Consider the following 22,992-nt stretch of genomic DNA (forward strand, 5'->3'; position numbering starts at 1 on the left):
TCTCTATTCTAAGCCTCTCCAACTGCCTCCCATGCCTGAAATGCTCAACTGCATAACTACCGATTTCCCTGGCTTCCTTCAAGCCACAAGGAAAATCTAACCTTCTGTAGATAGTATCTTCTCTGTTAATTACTTCCTATTTATCCTGTATTTTTCTAGCTTCTATATATTTGTTTGCATGTTGTCTCCCCGTTAGATTGTAAACTTTTTTAATCCACTTACTAATATTTTATTTTTCCAAATACATGTAAGGATAGTTTTCAATATTCATTTTTGTAAGATTTTGAGTTCCAACTTTTTTCTCACTCCCTCTTTTCCCTTTCTCCTCTTGCTGCAAGACTTGCTGCAAGACAGCAAGAAATTTTTTATAAGTCATACATGTTCATTCATTTTTACCATATTTCCATATTAGTCAGGTTGTGAAATAAAAATCAGAACTAAAGGGGAAAACCATGAGAAAGAAAAAATGAAAGTGAAAATTGTAATGCTGGAGAAACTGAGCAAGACAGATTAGAGACCAATTCAATAGTTTATTAAATGGAGAGAGATACTGGGAGCAATGGATCCATGTTTGGTCCCAGGGCTGAACGAGACTATCATCTCAAAGAGTCCAGCACTCAAGTTATCAGAGGGCAAGCTTTTTATAGGATAACAAGAACAATGACATAATGGGGGAGGTACCTGGGTGAGGATAACCTAATGGGGGGGGAGGCCCCTAGGATGACACAATGGAGGAAGGTTACTAATATTCTAATTACAACTAAAATGAATAAACCTCTATCCTGTCAAACATTAAGAAGGAATATCTATAACCTAAAGATATAAAACCTTTATGTCATCAACCATTTAAGAGGGAATGATTATAGCCTGGGGTTTTGGGGCAGAACAACTGAGGTAGACATCTCTTCAAATCTTAAGAGGAAAAGGTTATAACCTGAGGCAGAATAACTAAATAGGACAATTGGAGAAACTGGGTCACGACATTAAAAGGGAACTTTGGCACAACAAAAATAATATGCTTTCTGTATACAAATATTGTATTTAACTTATACTTTGACATATTTAACATGTATTGGTCAACCTGCCATCTGGGGGAAGGAGTGGGGAGAAAGAGGGGAAAAAGGAACAAAAGGTTTGGCAATTGTCAATGCTGTAAAATTACCCATGCTTATAACTTGTAAATAAAAAAGCTATAATAAAAAAAAAAGGAAATAATATGCTTTCATCTGCATTCAGTCTCTATAATTCTTTCTCTGGATATGGATGGCATTTTCCATCCCAAGTCTATTGAAATTGGCTTGGATCACTTTATTGCTTATAAGAGCTAAGTTGATCATCACACAATGTTTCTGTTACGTGTACGATGTTCTCTTGGTTCTGCTTACTCCATTCAGAATTTATTCATCTAAGTCTGTCTTTGTGAAATCCAGAAATCTTTTCTGAAATCTTTTGTCTCTTTTCACATCCTCAGAACTTAGCATAGTGCCTGGGCACATAGTATTTGCTTAATAAATGTTTATTGATTAATCCTTTAACTTGCTTCACAGCAACCCTGTGAAATAGGTATCATTATCTCCATTTTACAGAAAGAGAAACTGAGATCCAGGGTCATGAAAGTCAGTGGTAGAAATGTTGAGGGATGAGATACCCTAACAGTGTTTGGGAGTCCCCAGGTCAGTGTGGCAGGTATTGGGAAAGAATTCACAGTATGAGGCTCCAAGTTGAGTTGGCAAAAAAAAAAAGGGTTTATTGAAGTGGAGAATTCTCAGCAGGCTAGATTCCTGATTGGAAAATAGCAAAGTGAAAAACAGAGAACTTTATCCCGTCTTCTATAGCCTAAGGCTAAGGAGTACATGTTGATTCTATGACCTAATGCTAAGGAGTAATTTCCAGATGAATTAAGGGTGGTGGGCTAGCAAGTAATCTCCAGATGAATTAAAGCTTCAAGTTGGGGGACTAAAGAGTGGTCAGAATCAGGAGAGTTTCTTGAGACAGATTTCAAACTAGAAGAATCAGGATTTCCTGACAGCCTCCCCCTCCCCTCCTAAAAATCAGGGGACCAAAGAATTCTATTACATCAGAATCAGTTCCAAAATCCCAGGTGATGTGGTCCCAGATCAGTATACTTTGATTTAAATCTTTTTGTGTGTGTGAACATTCCTATATACAAAATTGCAGAAAAGATGATCACATATGAAATTGTGTATCTCTGTTACATTTTTAAATGTGTAATAAATTCAACACTTTGTTTCAAAGCTGTTCTGTTTGTCTATCTCTGAATGTCCTCTGTTCTCTCCTATGTGCATTTTTAAAATGTTTCAACTGCTTTATTTTCTTTCTTTCCTTGAGACCAAATTTCATGGTTGACTTTTAAAGGCCTTCATAAACTGGCCGTTTCCTACTTTTTCAGTCTTTTTACATCCCATCCCACCCCACCCCAATGGCCTCACTGTACATGATAATCCTGACTCTGGTTTCTTTTGTGTTCCTCAATAATGAGATGGGACACTAAGAGGAGCATCAGGAAACTATGCAACGTTATCTCATTTCAACAATCTGGGGAATGGGTGCTGTTATTATTCCCATTTTGCAGTTGAGAAAACTGAGGCAGAAAGAGGAAAATTACAAAATTGCAATCTTTATTTCAACAACCCTGGGAATGGGCACTATTATTATTCCCATTTTACAAATGAGGCTAACTGACTTGCTCATGGTCACCTAGCTAATAAACATTTGAGGTCAGATTTATTTGAACTCAGGATTTCCTGACTGCAGGCTCAGCACCTAATCCAGGGGTCCTCAAACTTTTAAATAGGGGGCCAGCTCACTGTCCCTCAGACTGTTGGAGGCCAGACTATAGTAAAAACAAAAACTTTGTTTTGTGGGCCTTTAAATAAAGAAACTTCATAGCCCTGAGTGAGGGGGATAATCGTCCTCAGCTGCCGCATCTGGCCCAGGGGCCTGTAGTTTGAGGACCCCTGAATTCTAGAGCTTCCCTTCCCTCAACTCTCTGTTTTCACTGGTTATTCCTCATGCCTGAAATTTTCTTCCTTTTCATCACTCTCTGGCTTCCCTGAAGTCTCAGTTCAAATCCTTCCCAAGATACTGACTCTGTCTCCAGCTACCCGGGGTTCTCACTGGTCCGTATGAAAAATCTGTGTCTGGAATTGGTTATGTTTTCATCTCCAGCCCCGGGCTTCCCACCTTCCTACCTTCTACTAGAAACCTGTCTTGATCCCCTTTAGCATTAATGTCTTGGATCCATATTGATTATTTAGTCTGCATATATGTAAATTCATTCTATACATATTTTATTTCCAGAAACAACTATATGCAACATGTATATGTGCAATTATGTGAATCCCCCATTAGGCCATGAGCTCTGTGAGAACAGGGGCTATCTTTTACTTTTCTTTGGGGGTTTTATTTGTTTGTTTTGTTTTTTTGAAAGTCAATTGGGTTTAAGTGATTTGGCCAGGGTCACACATCTAGAAAGTGTTGTATCTGAGGCTGGATTTGAATTCAGGTCCTCCTGACTCCACTCTATCCACTTTGCCATCTAGCTGCCCCTAACTTTATCTTTTCTTTATATTTCTATCACCTAGTATCATTCATGGCCCATAGTAGGAGCCTAATAAATATTTGCTGACTCTTGACAGCACTATCATGTGTCCCTCTTTACATACACACACACATTTTTGTAAAAACCCTCCCTTGCGACATAGAATCATAGCCAAGCAAAATGAATCCACACACTGGCCACGTGTGGAAATGTCATTGTCATTGTCATTCTGCGTTTCTAGTCCCTCCCTCTGGGCCAGGATCTGGGACACAGGCTTCATCACAGACCTCTGGAGCCCACACTAGTCATTGCATTGTTCGTAGATTTTCAATCTTCATCACACTTTTTCCCCCCAGAAAAGAAAGTTAGGAAAGGTAGCTTGGAGTAGCAGTGGGAAAGGACTCCAAAGGAAGGGAGGTCAGGCCTCCGAATAGGGAGGGAGAACCAAGGATTGCGTGGCCAGCATTCCTCATTAGGACTGTGACTCAAGCTCCAGGAATGCCAAGGGGTGGGGGGGGTGGGGGAGGGAAGGGACAGGGAGGTTAGATACCAGAACTGGGCTGTAAGCCTGTTGGCACCAAGACCAATGAGGACTTCATAGGCAAAAGGGGAGTCTAGTTGGACCCTGAAGTGCCCTATTTCCAATACACTCCAAAATGCCTCTCCTGGCTGGGGGCTGAGAAGAGAAAACTAATTGTCGTCTCCCTCGAAACCTATAAGAGAACCCCCAAGGTTCTCAAAGCAAAGGAGCCCATATCCCTGCTAAAAGTATCCTTTCTTCTCTCTTCTACAGTTGTTCATTACCTTCTATTTGACTGTAATAAGGCTCCTCATCCCCTACCGCCCTCCTGCCCTTGAAGGCCAGCTGCTTTCAATTCTTCCCACTTTTCCTTTCATCCTTCTCCAGTTTTTTCTCTAAAACAATCCTGTACCCTAACCTCCAAGACAATGTTCCTATCTACCCAATCCCTTCCTCCTCCCCACCCCTGACTCAATCTCCCCATTTATATTCCAGAAGTGACATCTTTCTAGGGCTCGAGAGTGCTTGCTAACCAAAGGAAAAAGTGTCACACTGGGTGGACCTCTGGAGAGCTCTCATCTGCTCCCACTTACACTACTTACCTCCTCTCATTTCCTCCTCCTATTGTGAACTAATTTGCTCTTGTACCTATCTTCTTTAATTTTTTCTAGAGGAAATGCTAGGGAAAGTCTGTGGAGGCAAGGGTCTTGAGATGATCTGGGTGTTTTTCTCCCTTCCTTCCCCCCCCCCCAAAAAAAAGCACCTGTATGCTTTTCCCTGTCTCCAAGGCTGGCAAGGGTCCACAGAGTTGCTGGCCCAAGCAGGACTGGGGCAGCTGGGCTAGGAGGAACCCCTCCTTCCCATTGGTCTGCCGCCCAGCCAAAGAGAAACTGATCCTCTGGTGGGGGCAGGGAGCCAGAGAGCTGGGGCCCAGAATAGTCTGCCACGGCTTTAGTCAGCACGACACTGGCCGGATGCAGCCTGAGCAGGAACACACCCTACATTGGGTACAGAGGCCCCAGGGAGGGAATAAAGGGAGTCTGAAGGGACAGAGGGTGAGGTATAGCTGCAGTCCCTTGGGCTCAGGGCAACTAAGGCTTGGGTTACCATTCTCTCTCCCCCTTCACCTTGCCTTTTCCTCCCAGACCTTGTCTTGAAACAACCATGTGGGACATGGTGGAACCACCAGGTAGGTAGGAGCTGCTTGGTCCCATGTTCAGTCTCTTACTCCTTTTCCTTTGCATGAAATCCCTCTATCCTTGTTAGCTCATCCCTACATTCCACAATGCCTTTCCTTCCCTTTCTTCTCCCCTTTACTTTTCTTCCTCTTTGTTCCATTTTTCACCCTTCCTCTTCTTCCTTCTCTTTCTTCTATCTTATCTCTTCTTCACTCGTCTCTTCTCCCTCCCACTGGCTTTCTCTTTCTCTCCTATCCAAATTCTATTTTCTCATGCAGAAATGAGTTACTCAGGGGACAGACCTTCAAGGCCACAGCCTTGCATGACTACCAGCCCAGATAAGAGCTATAAAGAACGGGAAATCAAGGCCTCCAGGTGGACAAGGCAAGAAGCTGTGGAAGAGGGAGACCCCCCTATCCTGGAAGAAGGAGATAGCCCACAGGGTGAGGAATGGGCCCATTGTGGTAGAAAAGGGGGAGACAATTGGAGCTTAGAATGCCTCCGGTTTCCTATGCCAGGACTAGAACCTGGCCATGATCTTAGTCTGGGAGAAAAACTGGCCTAATTGGACCAGAAGTCAGAAAACCCAAGTTTTAACCTCAGTTCCTCTGAGCTTGCCATATGAACTTGGGCAAAACTCCAAACCTTAATTTACTCAACAACTTGGCAACTTAGTTTTTCTCATCTGTAAAATAGGAATAATAATACCCAGTGCTCCGTGGAATTGCTGAGGGAGAAAAATAAGAAAGCTATTGATAAAGTAGAAAGCATTGGATAAATGTAAACTGTTATCGTCATCTTCCCAGCAGGTGTTCTGGCAAGGCCCGAGTCTGGGTCTACCTCCTCAGAAGACATATCCCAAAGCCAAGTTGCTACATTCCCAGGATCCGATTCCATTAGCTGGGGGCTAGAAGCCATAGACTTGGATTCCACAGCCCTGTGTCCAGAGTTCACATCTATACCCACAGGGGCTACATCCCTGGAGCCAGACACTTTATCAGTGAGGGAGGAAAGGGAGATTCCGGAGAGAGAGACCCGAAGTCCATCACCACTGATTCTCCTGCCCAAACTGGGCTGGGATGGGGAGCTGCTCCACCCAGGAGCCCAAATCTACATGCACTTCATGCAGGAGCATAGCTGCTATGATGCCATGGCTACCAGCTCAAAGCTAGTCATCTTTGATACCATGCTAGAGGTGAGGTCCTCCCTGTGCCCCCAATCTAGACTCAAAAGATCTTCCTGGATCTCCTTAGGATCCTGGAACCTTAATATAATCAAACAAAAGCAAACCTAAATCTCCAAACCCCCTGACTACTTCAGACACTCCTTCCACCTTAGCCCATAGGTGCCCTTCATAGCTTCCCCAAATTCCTTTGGTTCTTCCCTTCTGGCTCCCTTCCTTTCCCTTTCTACTAAGACCTTTTAAACTCTCTCTTTACCCTATGCCCCATTCTCTCTTCCACAATACATACCTGCCTCAACTTCCCCAGCAGCCATCAACATATGGAAGAACTGAGGTTGAGATGAAGATTAGCTATATGAGTAGTTGGAAAGATATATCAAGGACCTTGCAAAAAAGTGCTTAAGTTCAACAAGCATCTATGAAGCACCTACTATATGCAAAGCATACAAAATGAGATAAAGAAATAGATCCTGCTCTCACAGAGCTTATGATTATGGGGATGAGGACAAGGGAGTATCCAAATAGCTATAGTAAATAATGACAATGACACAAAGGGAAGACAAAAGGGAATTTGAGTAGGGATCATCTAGGAGCTGAAGTCAGAGAAGACATCAGGGAGGAGTTATAAAAAGAACAATGAGTTGTTAATATATGGAAGTCATTCCCAAGCATGGAGAAGAGAGTAAGCAAAGGGAGGGAGACAGTAGAGAGTGTGTCAACAATGGAGAAGAGAGTCATTCAATTTGTCCAGAACAAAGATTCTACAAAAAGAGAATAGGGTGATAGGGCATTTAGGTCAGGACCACATGGTAGAAGGCGTTGAAAATAAAGATGGATCAGTAATATTAATGTGGAATTCAATATGGTGAGATTGGAACAAAAGATGGTATCATTTCCTCCTTTTTCTATCCAGATCAAGAAGGCTTTCTTTGCTCTTGTGGCCAATGGGGTAAGGGCAGCCCCTTTGTGGGACAACCAGAAGCAGAGCTTTGTGGGTGAGTGAAAGACGGTAAATGGGAAGGGAAAGGTCTTAGCGAAGATATGTAGAGGAATATTTAGAGCATTCAGGAGTCTCATAATGGCACTCTTGCTATGTTACTACTTGGACCATGTTGACAAGAAGTCACTTTGCTTTAGATCTCAGTTTCCTCATCTGCAAAATGAAGGGGTTGGAATGTGTGATCTCCAAGGTCACTTCCCACTCTAAATCCTATATCCTCTGATGGTTTGCACAGAATAGAAAACCCATGGTTAGATAACAGCTCAGCAATTTATCTCTCCAATCCTGGGCTTTAATGAGGGCAAACTCCTACCAATCTCTTCTCCTGCCAGGCAGAGAGAAGAAGAAGAAAAGAAAAGGAGAAGAGAAGGGAAGGAGAAAAAAGACAAAGAGGAGAGAAAAGGAAAAGAGAGAACTCAGAATAGGAAGTGGTATAAGGATGATCAGCACTGGCCAGCTGTGCCCATATTATGGATTATTTACTGAGTCTCAGTTTTGCCACCTTGGGGGCAATAATCATTCATTTATTCTTTCACCAAACATGCATTGAGAACTGGACTAGGCACTGGCTTAGGAGAAAAGGAAGCAGCAAAGATAACCAAGATAAAGCCTCTGCCTTTTCAGTGGCACCAGACTGGAGCTGGTGGGACATCAAGCTGACCAGATCCATATCTTTCCCCCACTTTCTCAGGTATGCTGACTATCACAGACTTCATCCTAGTACTCCATCGTTACTACAGATCACCTTTGGTGAGTCCTACACAGATGGGTCAATTGGATTGAAGAAAGGTGGGAAGGGGAAGCCGGGGGGAACTGAGGAGCCTGAATGTGAACCCAACCAAGCCTAATCAGAAGAGACTATCTATCTGTCTCTAGGTTCAGATCTATGAAATTGAAGAACATACAATCCAAACCTGGAGGGGTGAGTAGAGAGCTGAGGGCCCTAAGGAGAGGGACCAAGGGAGTTCTACTTAGGAATGAAATACAGGAAGGAGACTGGGGATGACATGGGGAATGGGGGAGGGAAGGAATCTGTGGGAGTCCCCAGAGAGGAAGATACAACTCTCTGGACTCGATTCTTCCTCTCCTGCAGAGATTTACCTTCAAGGCTCTTTCAAGCCATTGGTTTCCATCTCTCCCAATGACAGGTAGGTCCTCAATCTTGTCTTCAAATATCCTCTTGGGTCTCACTCCCCCTTTTAAACCCATTTGATTCTGTGTTTCATCTCCTTGATCTTAGAAGCAAAGAATACAAATGGCCTTGCTCCCCATTCTCCATGGGTGTGTGTATGGGGATGGGGGTGTGCATCTGGAGTGAAAGACCTTTCCTCAGAATCTCCTTTTGCTTGTTGCTTGCTGTCAAAACCTTTCAAAAAATGAATGTTGAAAGTTTTCTTTATATATAATTGGGAAAAAATACTATTAAGTAATGTTTAAAAAAACTTTTTAAATTAAAAAAAAAAAAAACCCTCCCCTACTTGCCTTACTGAGTAGAGGCAAGGGAAGAGATATTTCAGAAATGAAGGTATCAGTAATTTAAAAAATATATTACATTTAAAATATGCTAATATTTTTCAAGTCTTGCCCAAAGATCTATCTCTAAATTAAACCATCCTTTCCTCCCACTTTCCAATCCTTCCATCTCACTGACCTTGCGTCCTCAGCCTGTTTGAGGCTGTTTATTCCCTGATCAAGAACCGGATTCACCGCCTGCCAGTTCTAGATCCTGCCTCTGGCAACGTGCTTCACATCCTCACCCACAAGAGGCTGCTCAAGTTCCTGCATATCTTTGTAAGACTCTACCCAGACCTGGAAAAGGCCAGTCTCTGGAATGGGGACAGGGAGAGTCTAACTCCACCAGTGCATTATGGGACACATGGCCTAATTTGGGTTCCTAAGACCCTCAGCTGCCCCTATCTCCAGTTACATAGATTTGCATTAGCCCAAGATTTCTAAGAGGTTGGGAGGGAAAATCAGGGTCCAGAGAGGTTTGGGGCCCACTGTGGCATCTGGGCTAGTTTGGTCTCTTTCCTGATCTTTGCCTTTTTTCCCCCTCCCTATCCCCTAATTTGCTCTTATACTCAGGGTGCACTGCTTCCCAAGCCACAGTTTCTTTCCCGATCTATCCAAGACTTGGGCATTGGCACATTCCGAGACTTGGCCGTGGTGCTGGACACAGCCCCCATCCTGTCTGCACTGGACATTTTTGTAGACCGCCGAGTGTCTGCGCTACCTGTGGTCAATGAGTCCGGTATCTTTGCCAAGAGGAGAGGGTGGTACTCAATAGAGGGCTATGAAAAGGGACTTGTGAGGAGGGCGGATAGATCTTTAATTTAGACCTTCACAATGTGGTTAGAGGATCATTGTAAAATCAACTTAGAAATAGGGTTCTTCACTTTTGTGGGTGTGTTATAGATTCCTCTAGCAGTTCAGTTAAATTCACTTCTCAGAATATTTTTAAACATACAAATAAAAAAAATCAAAGTATAATGGGAATCAATTATATTGAAATATAGTCAAAATATATGGGTTGATATTTTTTTTCTAATCATGGACCCCAGGTTAAGAACTCCTCCCTGGTCCAGATATTATAATATAGTGAGTCAAGAGCATTCAAGTTCATGTGTTATATAAACTCTCTGAGGCTCAGGTTCTCCCACTGGTAAAATCAGGGAAATAATTATTTATCTATATGAGGTGGTTTTGAGGATCCAATGAAGTATCAGTGTGTTGACTAGAAAAGGCTCTGATGTTAACTGCCTGTATGACCTTGGGCTCTGAGCCTCTGAGACTTAATCTCTAAAACCAAAGATCCAGTGTGAATGATCTCTAATCTTTTTTGCAGCTTCAAATTTCTGTGAGTCTAGGGAAATGCCTTCCTAAGTTAAAAGCTCTTGCCAAAGAAATAATTGTTCAGTTGTGTCTGACTTCATGATCTCATTTTGGGTTTTCTTGACAAGAGATACTGGAATAATTTGCCATTTCCTTCTCCACTCCATTTTACAAATGAAAAAACTGAAATAAGCAGAGCTAAGTGATTTACCCGGGATCATACAGCTAGTAAGTGTCAGAGACCAAATTTGAATTCAGGAATATGTCTTCCTGACTCCAGGCCAAGTGCTCTATGCATGTGGAGACACTTAACTGGCCAAAGAAATAGTTGGTGCTAAATATTTATTCAAGATATTCTTTAGAGCTCTTCTGACTCCTTTCATCCTTCCTTCCTCCAATCCAGGACAGGTTGTGGGCCTCTATTCCCGATTTGATGTCATAGTAAGTATTCTGCTAAAAGGAGCTAGGAATAGTTTGGAGAGGCTGGGGTGGGGGGGGGGGGAGGGGGAGGGGGAATAGAGGTTTTGTCGGAAGTTGGGAAGAGGAAGGTCTAAGAATGGAGTTAGCCAGGTGGAAATCTGTAGAAGCTGGACTTTCTGTGCAGCTGAAGGAAATCCAAAGGGCTGGGAATGCTGATAAATCACACCCCTCCCCCTTCCTGCTTTCTATCTCTTCTCTAGCACCTGGCTGCCCAGAAAACCTACAACCATCTGGACATCAGTGTTGGTGAAGCACTGAGGCAGCGGTCCCTCTGTCTGGAGGGGATCATTTCCTGTCAGCCTCATGAAAGCCTGGGTGATGTCATTGACCGAATCGCCCGAGAGCAGGTGATCCCTCCACTCCACAATGTCCTCATCCCCAGTCACACAGAGCTTCATCAACTTCAGGGAGACCCTGAACCCTTGAAGTGTCCTGTCTGACCTCAGGATAAGTCCTGGCCACTTTCAACATCCCATCATTATGTCCATGATACCCACAACTCTCCCAGTATAAGGTGTCTCAGTGTATGACTATTCCTTAATACTTATTCCTACCCATCTTGCCTTTGCCATTTACTAACTGGAATCCCCAGAGATGCTGACTCTCCCTTCAGAGCTACAATTATGTGGTCACATAATTATTTGGAAGTGATTGGGCCACAGCCATGTCTCTAATCCCAGCCCCTTGTACCCACAGGTTCACCGGCTGGTGATGGTGGATGAATCACAGCACTTGTTAGGGGTCATTTCCCTGTCTGACATTCTCCAAGCCCTGGTTCTCAGCCCTGCTGGCATTGATGCACTTGGTGCCTGAGAATCCCAGTGTCTTTGTGTCCTATGCAGCACTCCAAATCCCAACCCCTCCCCCCAAAAAAACAAATGGAAGAAGGAAGGGAGCTCACTCCTTTCACTCACTCATTCTCAGCTAAATCCTCTCCTGCTCAGGTATGTTATGCTATTCTCATTGCTCTCTTGCCCTCTTGTTTACTAATTCCAATACTGGCCCTCTCAGGTTTGCCCTATTCCCAGATCTCTTTGCTGGAAATCAGTGGAGAAAGGAAGGATCCTGTTCTCAAACAAGTAGGTCCAAGAAAACCATGAAATTTGCCATTCATTGCTCCAACAAGGCTACCCTGGGCTGGAAAGAATACTTTATGTAGGGATTTGGAGTTACTCCTCTCCCTCTTCTCACCCCCAAGTCCCAGATGATCACATTGAAATTGGTCTATGCTGCCATCATGGAGGTATCAGAAATAGGGGTAGCTGAGGAAGAGTTAATATAATAGCAATTCAGTTTTTAAAACATTCATTAAGCATCCATCTGCTAAGCCTTGAGGGTACAAAAAGAGGCAAAAGACAGTCCTTGGCCTATTTATTTGGCCTTACTATTTAAGGGAGGAGACAAAGTGCAAACAAATAATTATAAAAAGCAATTGATGTACAAGATAGGAAATAATTAAAGAAAGCTAGAGGGTACTTGAAGCAGAGAAGCAAAACCTCAAATTCTAGTTTGAGGATCTCCAGGAAGGTTCCCTTGTCCATACGGTCCAAAACAGGTCTGACATGGGTTCCCTAAAATCCCTTTACCCACAGAACAAATCCTTCCTTTTAGACAATTAGAGATAAGGTTTAAAAATGCAAATCCTCTTGGGAAAAGGAACACATGACTTAAATTCATTCTCGAGTGATGCTGAACTACAAATCAGACCCTTTCCTACCTGATAGCAGGTTATAGAATCATAGATTTAGAGCTAAATGGGACATTGGAAATTAACTCCTCCAACAGCTTCATTTTATAAGGGACACAACTGAGACCCAAGGAAGTATTGCCCAGAGTCGTGAAGGGAATTGCAGAGCTGGGATTCAAATACAGCTCTTCTTATTTTAGAGGCAAGGGGTCAGGCTGGGGAAAGGCACACTGAGAACCTGATTTGGGTTATAGAACCTGAGAGTAAGGGCAGTGATAGCCGGAAGGAGAGACATCTTTATCTACTTCACAGTTTTGCCTTTTTTTTCCTCCCTCACAGGCTCTGCATCTTCATCCCCAGTTCCACTTCCCCAATACAAGCAAAGTTCTATTCCCACAAACCTTTGACAAAGGCTGATGCTTCACGGGATGGCGGAGGTCAGGATGAGAGAGCTCCCTGACTTTCAGGCCCTAGGACCATTGGAGGATATTCTTAGTCCTCTGCATGCCCCACATTCTTAATCCCCTTCTTTCCATCTGCAACAGCCTCCAAGATGGGACTAACTATAGCGTTTGAGAACCCATATCCTATAGTCTTGGGACAAGAGACAGGGACCCAACTCCTTTGATTTCTGGGCTTGTTTTTAGTCTTTCATTTTCACACTTTCCCCAGTGTTTTCTCATCATTTTTCCCATCCTCCCCTTAATTCTTCCCCCTCCACTTTGGCATTGCAGGAGTTGGGTATCAATATGGAGTCATAGTTGTGGAGTCCCAGACCTCTTTCTGGCTGTTCACCTAGCCTGGCTAGACCCAGGGAAAGATCTAGAATGCTGATAACTGGGTCTGTGTCTTGCCTCAATCATCAACTTGTGGTAGGACTCTGGGCCAATCCCTGTTCCAATTTGGTCCTGCTATTATTTCTCAGGAACAAGAGAAGGGCCTGAACTATTTATTCCCATGCCCTGGCACTCTTAGGCTAAAAGACTTGGGAAAAAGAGTTAGAGCTGTGCAAGTTCTGAAGATTCTGCAGTCAAAGTCCAAGAAAGCCCCAAGTCTTTTTTGTGTTGGATCGACTTTGATGTAGGAGTCTGTCATGAGAACTGAATTATTAGACATTGTTATTTTTGGACTGTATCCCTTCTCTGAGCAGCAGGAGAAATGAATAAAAGGATCCTTTTAAGGCATTGGTTTAAATGGACATTTGGCAGGAAGATAGTATGATTTTTACATGTGCCTCTCCTGTTCCTTCCCTGAACATCTCTGGAGACCTAGAAATTCAGCTTTATGGACTTTTCTATGGGAGTCCCATTTACTCCTCTTGCCAAAAGCCTCCTATTCTTTTCCATCCTCGTTTCCTGGAACTGTGCTGAATACTCTCTCTCTACTCCAGCTCTCTTCCTTCTCTGGGTTCTACCACCAAATATAAACTTAAGAGGAGAGGATGGATTAACCCATGCGGAAAAGTGACTTCCTCCACAAAGTTAAAAATAAAAAAATTTTTAAAAAGATATTTGAGCTTCATGTTTGGTACCTTTGATGCATATACACAGAGAGCAAGATCTTCCTCTGGCCAGGTTCCAGCAAGACCTCTTTTTGCCTGGCATTAGTAGGTTTAGAGCTAGGACTGACTTTGGACTTTAAAAAAACGTAGATTTAGAAGACAGAGCTTTTAAAAACATCTTATTCAACCATCTCATTTTACAGTCGAGGAAACAAAAACTCATAGAAATTGCTGTAAATTACTTGTTTAGGGTCACACATGTATTAAGTAGCAGAGCTAAGGCTTTGAATCCCACTTTTCTTACACCATGGTACTTCCTAAGCCTCCTGGGAAGGAATAGCAATGTCTATAGTCCCAAAGGTTTATGAAGTTCCTTCATTATAAAAAACCTTTAGACCAGGTACTACAAATATTATCATCCTCATCTTAAGAGATGAATAAACTCCCAGTCTTTCTGGCTTTTCTACTTACAATCCCCAACATCCAAAATTTCTGCCATAGTGTCTGGTCTTCTCTTCCTGTTCTCAGAAGAGGGAGCAGGTCAGCATCATGTTTTCTCATTGGAGACTGAAAATATATTCTATTCCTATCTCAATTTGTTCCTCATAATTCTCATAATTGGGACAGAAGTAACAGTACTTCAGAATAGGGGGGGGGGGGCGGGAAACCTAGAGGTGAGACTCAAGAGACCTGGATTCTTATTAAAAGGTTTATTAACTTGTTTTAAACCTTAGATAAATTACTTGACCATTCTGTCCCTTTGATGATTTAGAATTTAAGAACTAGAAGAGGCCTTTAGAAATCATCAAGGCAAACCTTGTTTTATGAATGAAGAAAATATAGCCCAGAATACTGAAAAGACTTGTCCTGCACCTCACGCAAGTCAATCACAGTTCCAGGACTAAGCAATCTCGCCCATCATCATACCATATTTCATTCTCTATTACTTTCTTTCATTTTAAATTAATCTGTAAAATGGAGGGGGGGGGAATGCTTGTCCTATCCCCCTTAAAACATTATTACTATGAGGATTAATCTGTAAGTGATTCTCATTTAGATTTCCACAAAGTTAATGTTTTGAAGGGCAAAAAAATAATTTATACCTTTCAGCTGTAAGTAATAATAAAAATAGTAAATAATAAAAGCCTATCAGATTGGCTAAGATGACAGGAAAAGATAATGATAAAAGTTGGAAGAGATATGGGAAAACTGAGACATTAATACATTGTTAGTGGAGTTCTAAACCAATCCAACTATTCTGGAGAGCAATTTGGAACCATGCTCAAAGGGCTGTCAAACTGTGCATACTCTTTGAATCAGCAGTGCTGGGTCTGTATCCCAAAGAGATCTTTAAAAAAGGGAAGAGGACCCACATGTACAAAAATGTTTGTAGCAGCTCTTTTTTTTTTTTGACAGTGGCAAGGAACTGGAAACTGAGTGGATGCCCACCAGTTGGAGAATGGCTGAATAAATTATGGTATATGAATATTATGGAATATTATTGTTCTATAAGAAACGATCAGCAGGATGATTTCAGAGAGGCCTGGAGAGTCTTACATGAAGTGATGCTAAGTAAAATAAATAGAACCAAGAGAAATTGTACACAACAACAAGAAGATTATGTGATGAACAACTTCAATGGACATGATTCTTTTAAACAACAAAGTGATTCAGGCCAGTTCCAATAGACTTCTGATGGAGAGAGCCATCTGCATCCAGAAAAAGTACTGTTGGCTCTGAATGTGGATCACAACATCATATTTTCACCTTTTTTGTTGTTGTTTGCTTGCTTTTTGTTTTTTTTCTCATTTTTTTTCTTTTTGACCTGACTTCTTGTACAGCATGATAATTATGGAAATATACATAGAAGAACTGCACATGTTTAACATATATTGAATTACTTGCTGTTTAAGGAAGGAGTGGGAAGGGGAGAGAGGGAGAAAAATATGAAACACAAGGTTTTGCAAGGATGAATGTCAAAAACTATCTTTGCATATATTCTGAAAAATTAAAAAAACTGTTATTATTTTAAAAATTTTAAGTGATAAAAAAATTTAGGAAGCATTAATATAATACTTCTTACATACCAGGCACTGTGCTAAGCCTTTCTACAATTATTATCTCATTTGATCTTCATAATAATCCAGAGATGAGGAAATTGAGGCAAAAGTTAAGTGACTTTCCTAGAGTTACATATCTTCCAGATTATAGACTCAATCCTCTATCCACTATATAACCAACAGTAAATAAAGTATTCCACTCCTTGAAAGGGCTATGAGACTTTCAATAGCTTAAATGAATATGAAAACGTCAGCAAAGACAAAGAAGTTGCCTCAGAGAACACATTATCTCAATACCTTTGTCTCCAGTCACTCATCTATAAAAAAACCCAACAAAAACCTGGGAAATGGAACTGACTGGTCATCTTAAGTAAGAGTAGGATCCTTCCCTGAGGAAATACTGCTCTGAACTAAGAATGATGAAAAAAGAAAATCTCTGCTTCTCACACTTCCTATCTACAAGATAACAAATCTCAGGGCTAAGATCCTAAGGGAGTCAAAGAAAGGCTTCTATCATTTCTGTTATACGGGGTTTTGAGGAACATAATACTATTCTTGAAAAGAGAGCTATAACACTTTAGCAAAAAGAGTACAGTACTAACTGCCAAGCCAGAAGCTGAAAGTGGCAAGCCCAGGGAAACCAGCAGATAAACCTGAAGAGTCAGCTGAATCTGGTGAGGACCCAGGTCAGCAGCTAAATGGTCTGCTTGAGCTAGCTCAACAATGATATGCCCATCCATGCTCCATAAAGAGCTAGCTGAGTTACCCATCCAAATGAGGCAGCCAAGTAATTTATCCATCACTGATCCTGTGGCTAGCAGTGAACTTTGAAAGGATTCTCTATAGCAAGAAAGGTTATCAAAGCCCTATAGTACCAGAGTTATGAACTATCTTGGCCATATGTTCCTTTACAGGAGGGTTTTATTACCATTGTAATATAGGTTTATGCCCACTTTTCACCCCTCTATAGATGTATTTGGAAAAGCATACCTCAGGTTTTGGGGAAACCACCTTCCTACTGTTTTTGTAATGCCATTTGAGCAAATGCCTTTTCTAAGAGATAATTATTGTTTATCATTGTCTAATTATTAATGTGAAGTGCCTCATTGGGGGCTCACGAGGTATAACGTTAGGAGTAGTCACCCAAATTGTTACTCCTTCAGCTTGAGGTAAGTCACCTGAGAGTCAACCTTGCAAATTTTTTTTACTAGTTCTCTTTTATAATAATAGCCTTTTATTTTTTTCAAAATACATAAAAAGGTAGTTTGCAAAACCTTTTGTTCCAAGTTTCTCTCCCTCCTACTCTACCTCCTCCCTGCCTTATACAGCAAGTAATCCAATATAATCTTACAACATTAGAGGATTGAATGCAAAGGGAATGTTACTAATCTAAGATCCTTTCTAGTTCTAAAATTATATGTTTCTAAGGAAAAGAAACATTAAATATTTTGCCAAATTGAAAAAACTTAGTAACCTAGGACTATCCACTAAGCCCAGCCCTTATACGCATGCAAAGAGTGTTGTTGAGGTAATTCAAAATTTTTTCATGGAAAAAAAAAAGTAAAATAAATTTAATACTGACATAGTATACAAACTTAAATTTATCAAAATTTTTGATAAATTTTGAAATTTTTGATAGATTGTTTGTGTAGCTTAACGCAAAGCAAAGCACTGAAAATGCTTAGATGGACTTTAATCAGTTCCACATCTGTGAAAGTTCTATAATTGATTCATATCTGCTAACCATACTGTTATGAGGAGTCCCTTTGATTTGCTCTAGTTGCACAGCCAGACCTGAGGGGCATTCAGATGGCACTACTCATGACTTCATCCTTCTTCCTTTTTCAGTTGACTTCTTTCTGCTAATGGTGTTCTGGTGAGAAAATAGAGGGTACTATTAGGGAAGAGGTCTTGGGCCCTTCCTATCCAAAGCCAAATGTCAAGATACTGATGATGTCTTTGAAAGCTAGGTGTGTTTGGCAGAGAAAAACTGTAGGTAGCATGATAAAATTGTTCCCTGGGGCAGGTAGGGAAAAAGCTCTGATAGAGATCAATCCTTGCTCCCACCCTCTGTGGATGCTGCCCAATCTGAAATCCAAGTTATGGCAAACCCCTGAGGCTGTTATGGGCAGCCTCACATTGCTATGTCTCCTCAGAAATCTCAATCATGTTCCTGGGGTTAAATGTCCCCTATGAATCCAGTTATGGCCCATGTCATTTTTTCTGTTCTCCTTTGAGTCAATCTAATATAATATGATAATATGATTATATAATATAATATAATCTGTTCTAGCAATAAGTCAGTGATTCTAGATTTTCTGCCTCAGGAAACTCCCAAATCCATTCTGTCTGATTCTGACCACTCCTTAGTCAGATAGCTTCTGGCCACAGGAAACTCCTGCAGATCAAACTCCTGGGACAATAGTGACTGAGACCACTCTTCAATTCATTGCTGACTGATAATCTGGTCAATGAGAACAAATTCCTTCCTATGAGCCATAGAATTAGCATAGCAATGATAAAAGCTGGAGAAATGTCTCTCCTTGCTTCTGTTTTACTGCTGGATTCCCTTACAATTCGATCTGTTTTGTAATGGCGTTATTATCGCAATAAAGCTTTGCCCCTTGACTAGGAGATGGATTCAAGCCTACAGATTATTTTGAGACACCTTGTGACATCGGTCTGGGACCCCAAACTTTGGAGTCCCCTTTCCCAACCTCAACATTTGGTGGCAAATCCACCACAACATTCTCTTCCCAAACCCTACTTCTCCTCCTTATAGCTAAGTCTTTTAGGGAGCTAAGGCCTTTTTAGGACTACTACATTCTAACCTTATGGGGTGTTTCCTTTCTCCTGGTTAATGGAAGTTCTACTAGGAAACTTACCCTTTCCATCATTATTATTAAAACGTCTTTCTATGCTTGCCCAAATCTATTTCATATTTACCATTCCAAGTCTCTATTGTATCTTCATTTTTCTTATAACCTCTTTTCCTTTTGCCAAAGAGAATGGCCCCTGTGAATTCTTCACATGACTGAACCCCAACATTTAGTGCCTACCATCATCTGTTGCCTACATCAGCCACATCAAATACTGAGTACAATCCTTGGTTCTTTGCCTTGATGTTTGTCCTTTTATGTTAAGTAAAAAAGACTCATTTGAAGGTTACAACTGAGGTTCTTCACAGGAAAGTGAACCTCCTGAAGTCCATGAATCCTGGTGTAAAGTTCATCCTGGGTTTTGAAACCAGCAATGCTTTGGGCTGGAGGAGAAATCTTAGGATCCCCAGAGCCCAACCTAGGGATAGCTGAGATAATTCCTCAGAAGTGATGCTGAATTCGAATGAGAGATTTGTAGGATCAGTATTATGCAGAAATTGCATTGATTGAACTCACTCTCTCCAAAGACAGAAGGTAATATAAGGAAGATTCCCTCTTGGTTTTGGGGTAAAGCTGAGAATGAAATGGTTGTATTTCTTATCTTGATATAGCTGAAGTAAATATCCCGTTGCAAAAGCTGATTGATCCTAATTTGTTACACAAACTGTGCTTTGTCATTGATTGCAATGGAGGAAAGAAGATACCTGGAATGGGCAGTTATACTGCCCATAGTAGTAGAAAAGAGATATCCCAAGCCCTCAATGGTACTCCTAAAACCCCCCAGGAAGAGATGTAACTAATTTACTCCAGGAGAGTGAGACTCAAAAGTAAATGCTACATCTATGTTAATGTAAGATAGTGTTATTATCATCACTGGGCTAATGGAGGTGAGAAGAGGGAAGGCAGAAGGAGGAGGATTGAGATAGAAGCAAACAGATTCCAGGCTCACTGAAAGTCGATTTATTAGTTGCATTTCAATGGGCCAAAGGCCTCAAAGAAGATGTAAGCAGACACTGACAGAGTTTGGTCTTCCAAGAATTCAGGAGGTTACCTGAGCTCATCCTGTGTCTTTTGGGTAAGAGTCCATTACAATTAGGACTGGCAACCTGAGCTAAATGCACAGGGAGAGCTAAGATCTGGGGATACCTCAGAAAGGAATCTGGCTAGTTAAGAACAATAGGGTGCCCCCATGATTCAGGGGTGCCTTTTCTGGAAGCACAGGTTAACCAGCTTATCGGGCACCAAGACAATTCGTGACAAAGGGTACACTTCCTTCATTCCAGGAGCTAGAGATAGCTTATATTGTTGTATCACCTGAGGAACAAATGCCAAGAGGGAAAAATGTAATTAATGACTTCAGTCTACTTTCATTTGCCTACTCTCCCCAGTTTCTTTCATAAAGACTTCTTTTCTGGGACTTAAACCACTATAATCCTTGTAGGGGATTCACCTTAGAACTATCTCCCTGTGGTCACTTTCAACATCCCTCTCAAAATAAGTCCATTTCCCAACAACCCTATTCCAAATTCCACTTACCTCAAGCCTCTTTACTGAACTTTACTATGAATCTTCTTTCCATTAACAGCACCATATCATCCATTCCTTCACTGTCTCTTAATCCCTTCTTTATTAATCATTCCCTCTCCTGTCCCTGGCTCCCTCATCAATTAATGGCCCTATTCCTACACTGTCCCTGTTTCTCCCCTATCTCAACTGCCCTCATTCTATCCTATCCAAAGTTCCCCTTTAATCAACTCTCTATCCACTGTCATTTCTGTCCCTCTTTAACTACCCTTCTTCCACTTTTATCCTTAATTTCCCTCTTGATTAACCTCCTCTCCATCCCTCTTCTGTCACTAGTTTATTTCCTTTTCATTAACCATTCCCTATCTCTCCTGTCCCCAGTTCCCCCCTCTAGCAATCCCTCCTATTCCTCTCTTGTATTTTAATTCCTCCTCCATCCCTCTTCTGTCTTTCATTCTCCCTTCCATCAGCCTCAGTAAGCTTTTCCTGTTACTCCCTCTACCCATTTCCACCATATCTTACCCTTGAGATCACCAAATTAATCTCAAGCTCAGCGATTCGACGACCTAGACAGCCTCGGACCCCATAGCCAAAGGGTATGGAGCCAAAGGCGTGTTTGACTCCCACAGCCTCATTCTGGTTTTTCCGTAGCCAACGCCGAGGCAGAAACTTCTTGGGAGATGGGAAGATGTCTGCGTCCCGGGATATTACAAAATGACACAATACAAACTGGGTCTGCAAAAGGATAGCAGAAAAGGTTGGTGAGTTGTAGGGGAAAGAAAGCTGTGTTGGTAGGTCGGATAACTAGCTTAGAAGCCCAGCTCTATTACTACCTGCAGAAACTTGAGCAAGTCACAAGTCTTTGGGCCTAAAATTTCTCATCAGGAAAATGGGGTGGGAAAATTGACTTGATCCAAACTTCTTAAATTGGGATTTATGACCTCCATATGGAGTCTTGTAACTGAATGTGGGAGTCATGAAATTATAGTTTATTGTCAGCAAATGTTTGTATACCTATTTCCTATATATACTTGGGGTCATATACAAATTTCTTGGGCAAAAGGGCTTGTAAGTGGAAAAAGTTAAGAAGCCCTGCTCTAGAGTATAACTATGCTACTAACAATAACAATAACAATAATAATGATAATGTTTATACAGCACTTTAAGTTTTGAAAAGCTGCTGTTCGTGTATTACCTCACTTGATCTTCACAACAACCTGGGATTTAGGTGCTATTATTATCCCCATTTTCCAGATGAAGCTGAGAAAGTACAAATTATTTGCTGAGCTCTTCCTGACTCCATATCCAGCCCTCTATTCACTGCATCACCTAACTGTCTTTGAAGTATCTTCCAGCCCAAAGCCAGACAGAACTCATGTTCTTCTTAGTGGGCACCCCCTTTCCTAATTCTAGCATCCCCATCCCAAGTACCCACTTCCCAGTTTTCCGAATAAGTTCACCTCCCATGACTCTCCAGCCCGACTCACATTCTTGGGGAAGAGGAAGTCTCCCACTACAACCTCCTTGTCTGTGTTGATTCTCGAGTTTATGGGGACAACAGGATAGAGGCTATAGGTATATGGGAGAAGGGAGTCAGGGGTATGTTGGAAAACAAGCAAGGAAATATTCTTCCTTGCACCCCATTTCCTGATAACCCCCAGTATCAATTTCTCATTGCCTCTTCTCTTTCCCTCCCACCTCCTTCTTTCCAATCAAGCCCATTTCCCAAGTCCAGTTTCTATACCCATCTTTACATCCACCTGTAGCCCTTCCCTTCTGCCCTCCTCATTCTGGGGTTTCACTCCTAAGCCTGGGAACATACCGAAGAGCCTCCTTAACCACTGCTTTGAGCAGGGGCATGTGAGCAAAGTCCTTGGATTGGGGTATCTGCCCAGGAGGCACCACCGCTATCACCTCCTGGTACAAAGCTTCCTGGAGCTCCGGATCCTGCGCCAGGTGGTAAAAGGCCCAAGTCAACGTGTTGGCACTCTAGGAGAAAGCAAAGCCAAGTAAGATGATGGAAGGGGCTGTCTAAGATAGCGAGGGGCTATGGAAAAGTGGACAGATGAAAGGACTAGCTCGCTCAAGTCATTTGGAGCAATTTTCCATAGAGTCTTAGTAACTTGCAGTTAACAGTCCTCCAATTCAGATTTTCTGACTAATACTCCAAAAAAGCCTTTTCTACTACAAGATGCTAACATTATGGCTTCTATGCATTAGCATAGCAAAAAAAAAAAAAAAAAGTACAAGAGGTTAGAGTGGACCACAACCTGAAGATGATGCTTCAGTTATTCATGTTTATATGATTAATGGTAATTATTCTTATAAATTTTTGTCAACTTACTTGTTCAGGCAATGTTAAAAGTAAACTTTATCATTATTATCTCATTGAGGAATCTTTAAATTCCCCATTTTAAAAGAAACTGAGACCATCAAACATCAGGTGGCTGAGGTCACACAGGAAATATCTGAGGTTGGATATGAATTTAGGCTTTCTTGATTCTAGCTCTGGCAGTTTACCTCTATGTCACCTCAGGCATATAATGAGAAGAGTGATTTTAAAAGAAGTAATATGAGTGAGAGTGG

The 22,992-nt window shown here is 41.7% G+C and overlaps 2 protein-coding genes across 2 annotated transcripts in view; one reads left to right on the forward strand and one right to left on the reverse strand.

Annotated features, from left to right (window-relative positions):
* Positions 1 to 4,991: 4,991 nt before the first annotated feature.
* PRKAG3 (protein kinase AMP-activated non-catalytic subunit gamma 3) lies at positions 4,992 to 11,612 on the forward strand. The gene is made up of 12 exons (XM_031958038.1): positions 4,992 to 5,271; positions 5,539 to 5,703; positions 6,070 to 6,455; positions 7,357 to 7,438; positions 8,135 to 8,193; positions 8,320 to 8,365; positions 8,537 to 8,591; positions 9,108 to 9,234; positions 9,529 to 9,694; positions 10,679 to 10,716; positions 10,956 to 11,102; positions 11,452 to 11,612. Exons 1-12 carry the CDS (start codon positions 5,247 to 5,249, stop codon positions 11,566 to 11,568), a joined length of 1,413 nt encoding a protein of 470 aa, XP_031813898.1. The 5' UTR covers positions 4,992 to 5,246; the 3' UTR covers positions 11,569 to 11,612.
* Positions 11,613 to 19,819: 8,207 nt separating this feature from the next.
* LOC100918281 (sterol 26-hydroxylase, mitochondrial) overlaps positions 19,820 to 22,992 on the reverse strand; it is a 30,376-nt gene continuing 27,203 nt past the window's right edge. The window contains exons 7-10 of the mRNA XM_023500619.2: positions 22,229 to 22,395; positions 21,894 to 21,975; positions 20,929 to 21,141; positions 19,820 to 20,196 (exon numbers count right to left, since the gene is read on the reverse strand). Of these exons, the coding sequence (XP_023356387.1) occupies positions 20,077 to 20,196; positions 20,929 to 21,141; positions 21,894 to 21,975; positions 22,229 to 22,395 (582 nt within the window). The 3' untranslated portion in view covers positions 19,820 to 20,076. The remainder of the gene's footprint in view (positions 20,197 to 20,928; positions 21,142 to 21,893; positions 21,976 to 22,228; positions 22,396 to 22,992) is intronic.

This window comes from Sarcophilus harrisii, chromosome 3 (genome assembly GCF_902635505.1).
Source record: "Sarcophilus harrisii chromosome 3, mSarHar1.11, whole genome shotgun sequence".
Taxonomy (NCBI): Eukaryota; Metazoa; Chordata; class Mammalia; order Dasyuromorphia; family Dasyuridae; genus Sarcophilus; species Sarcophilus harrisii.

Bases quoted from the DNA above. Each gene is read 5' to 3' on its own strand.
- PRKAG3 (XM_031958038.1), top strand. From the start codon at position 5,247: ATGTGGGACATGGTGGAACCACCAG. The intron at 7,439-8,134 runs GTGAGTGAAAGA...CCACTTTCTCAG, and splicing joins CCAGAAGCAGAGCTTTGTGG to GTATGCTGACTATCACAGAC. The intron at 8,366-8,536 runs GTGAGTAGAGAG...CCTCTCCTGCAG, and splicing joins TACAATCCAAACCTGGAGGG to AGATTTACCTTCAAGGCTCT.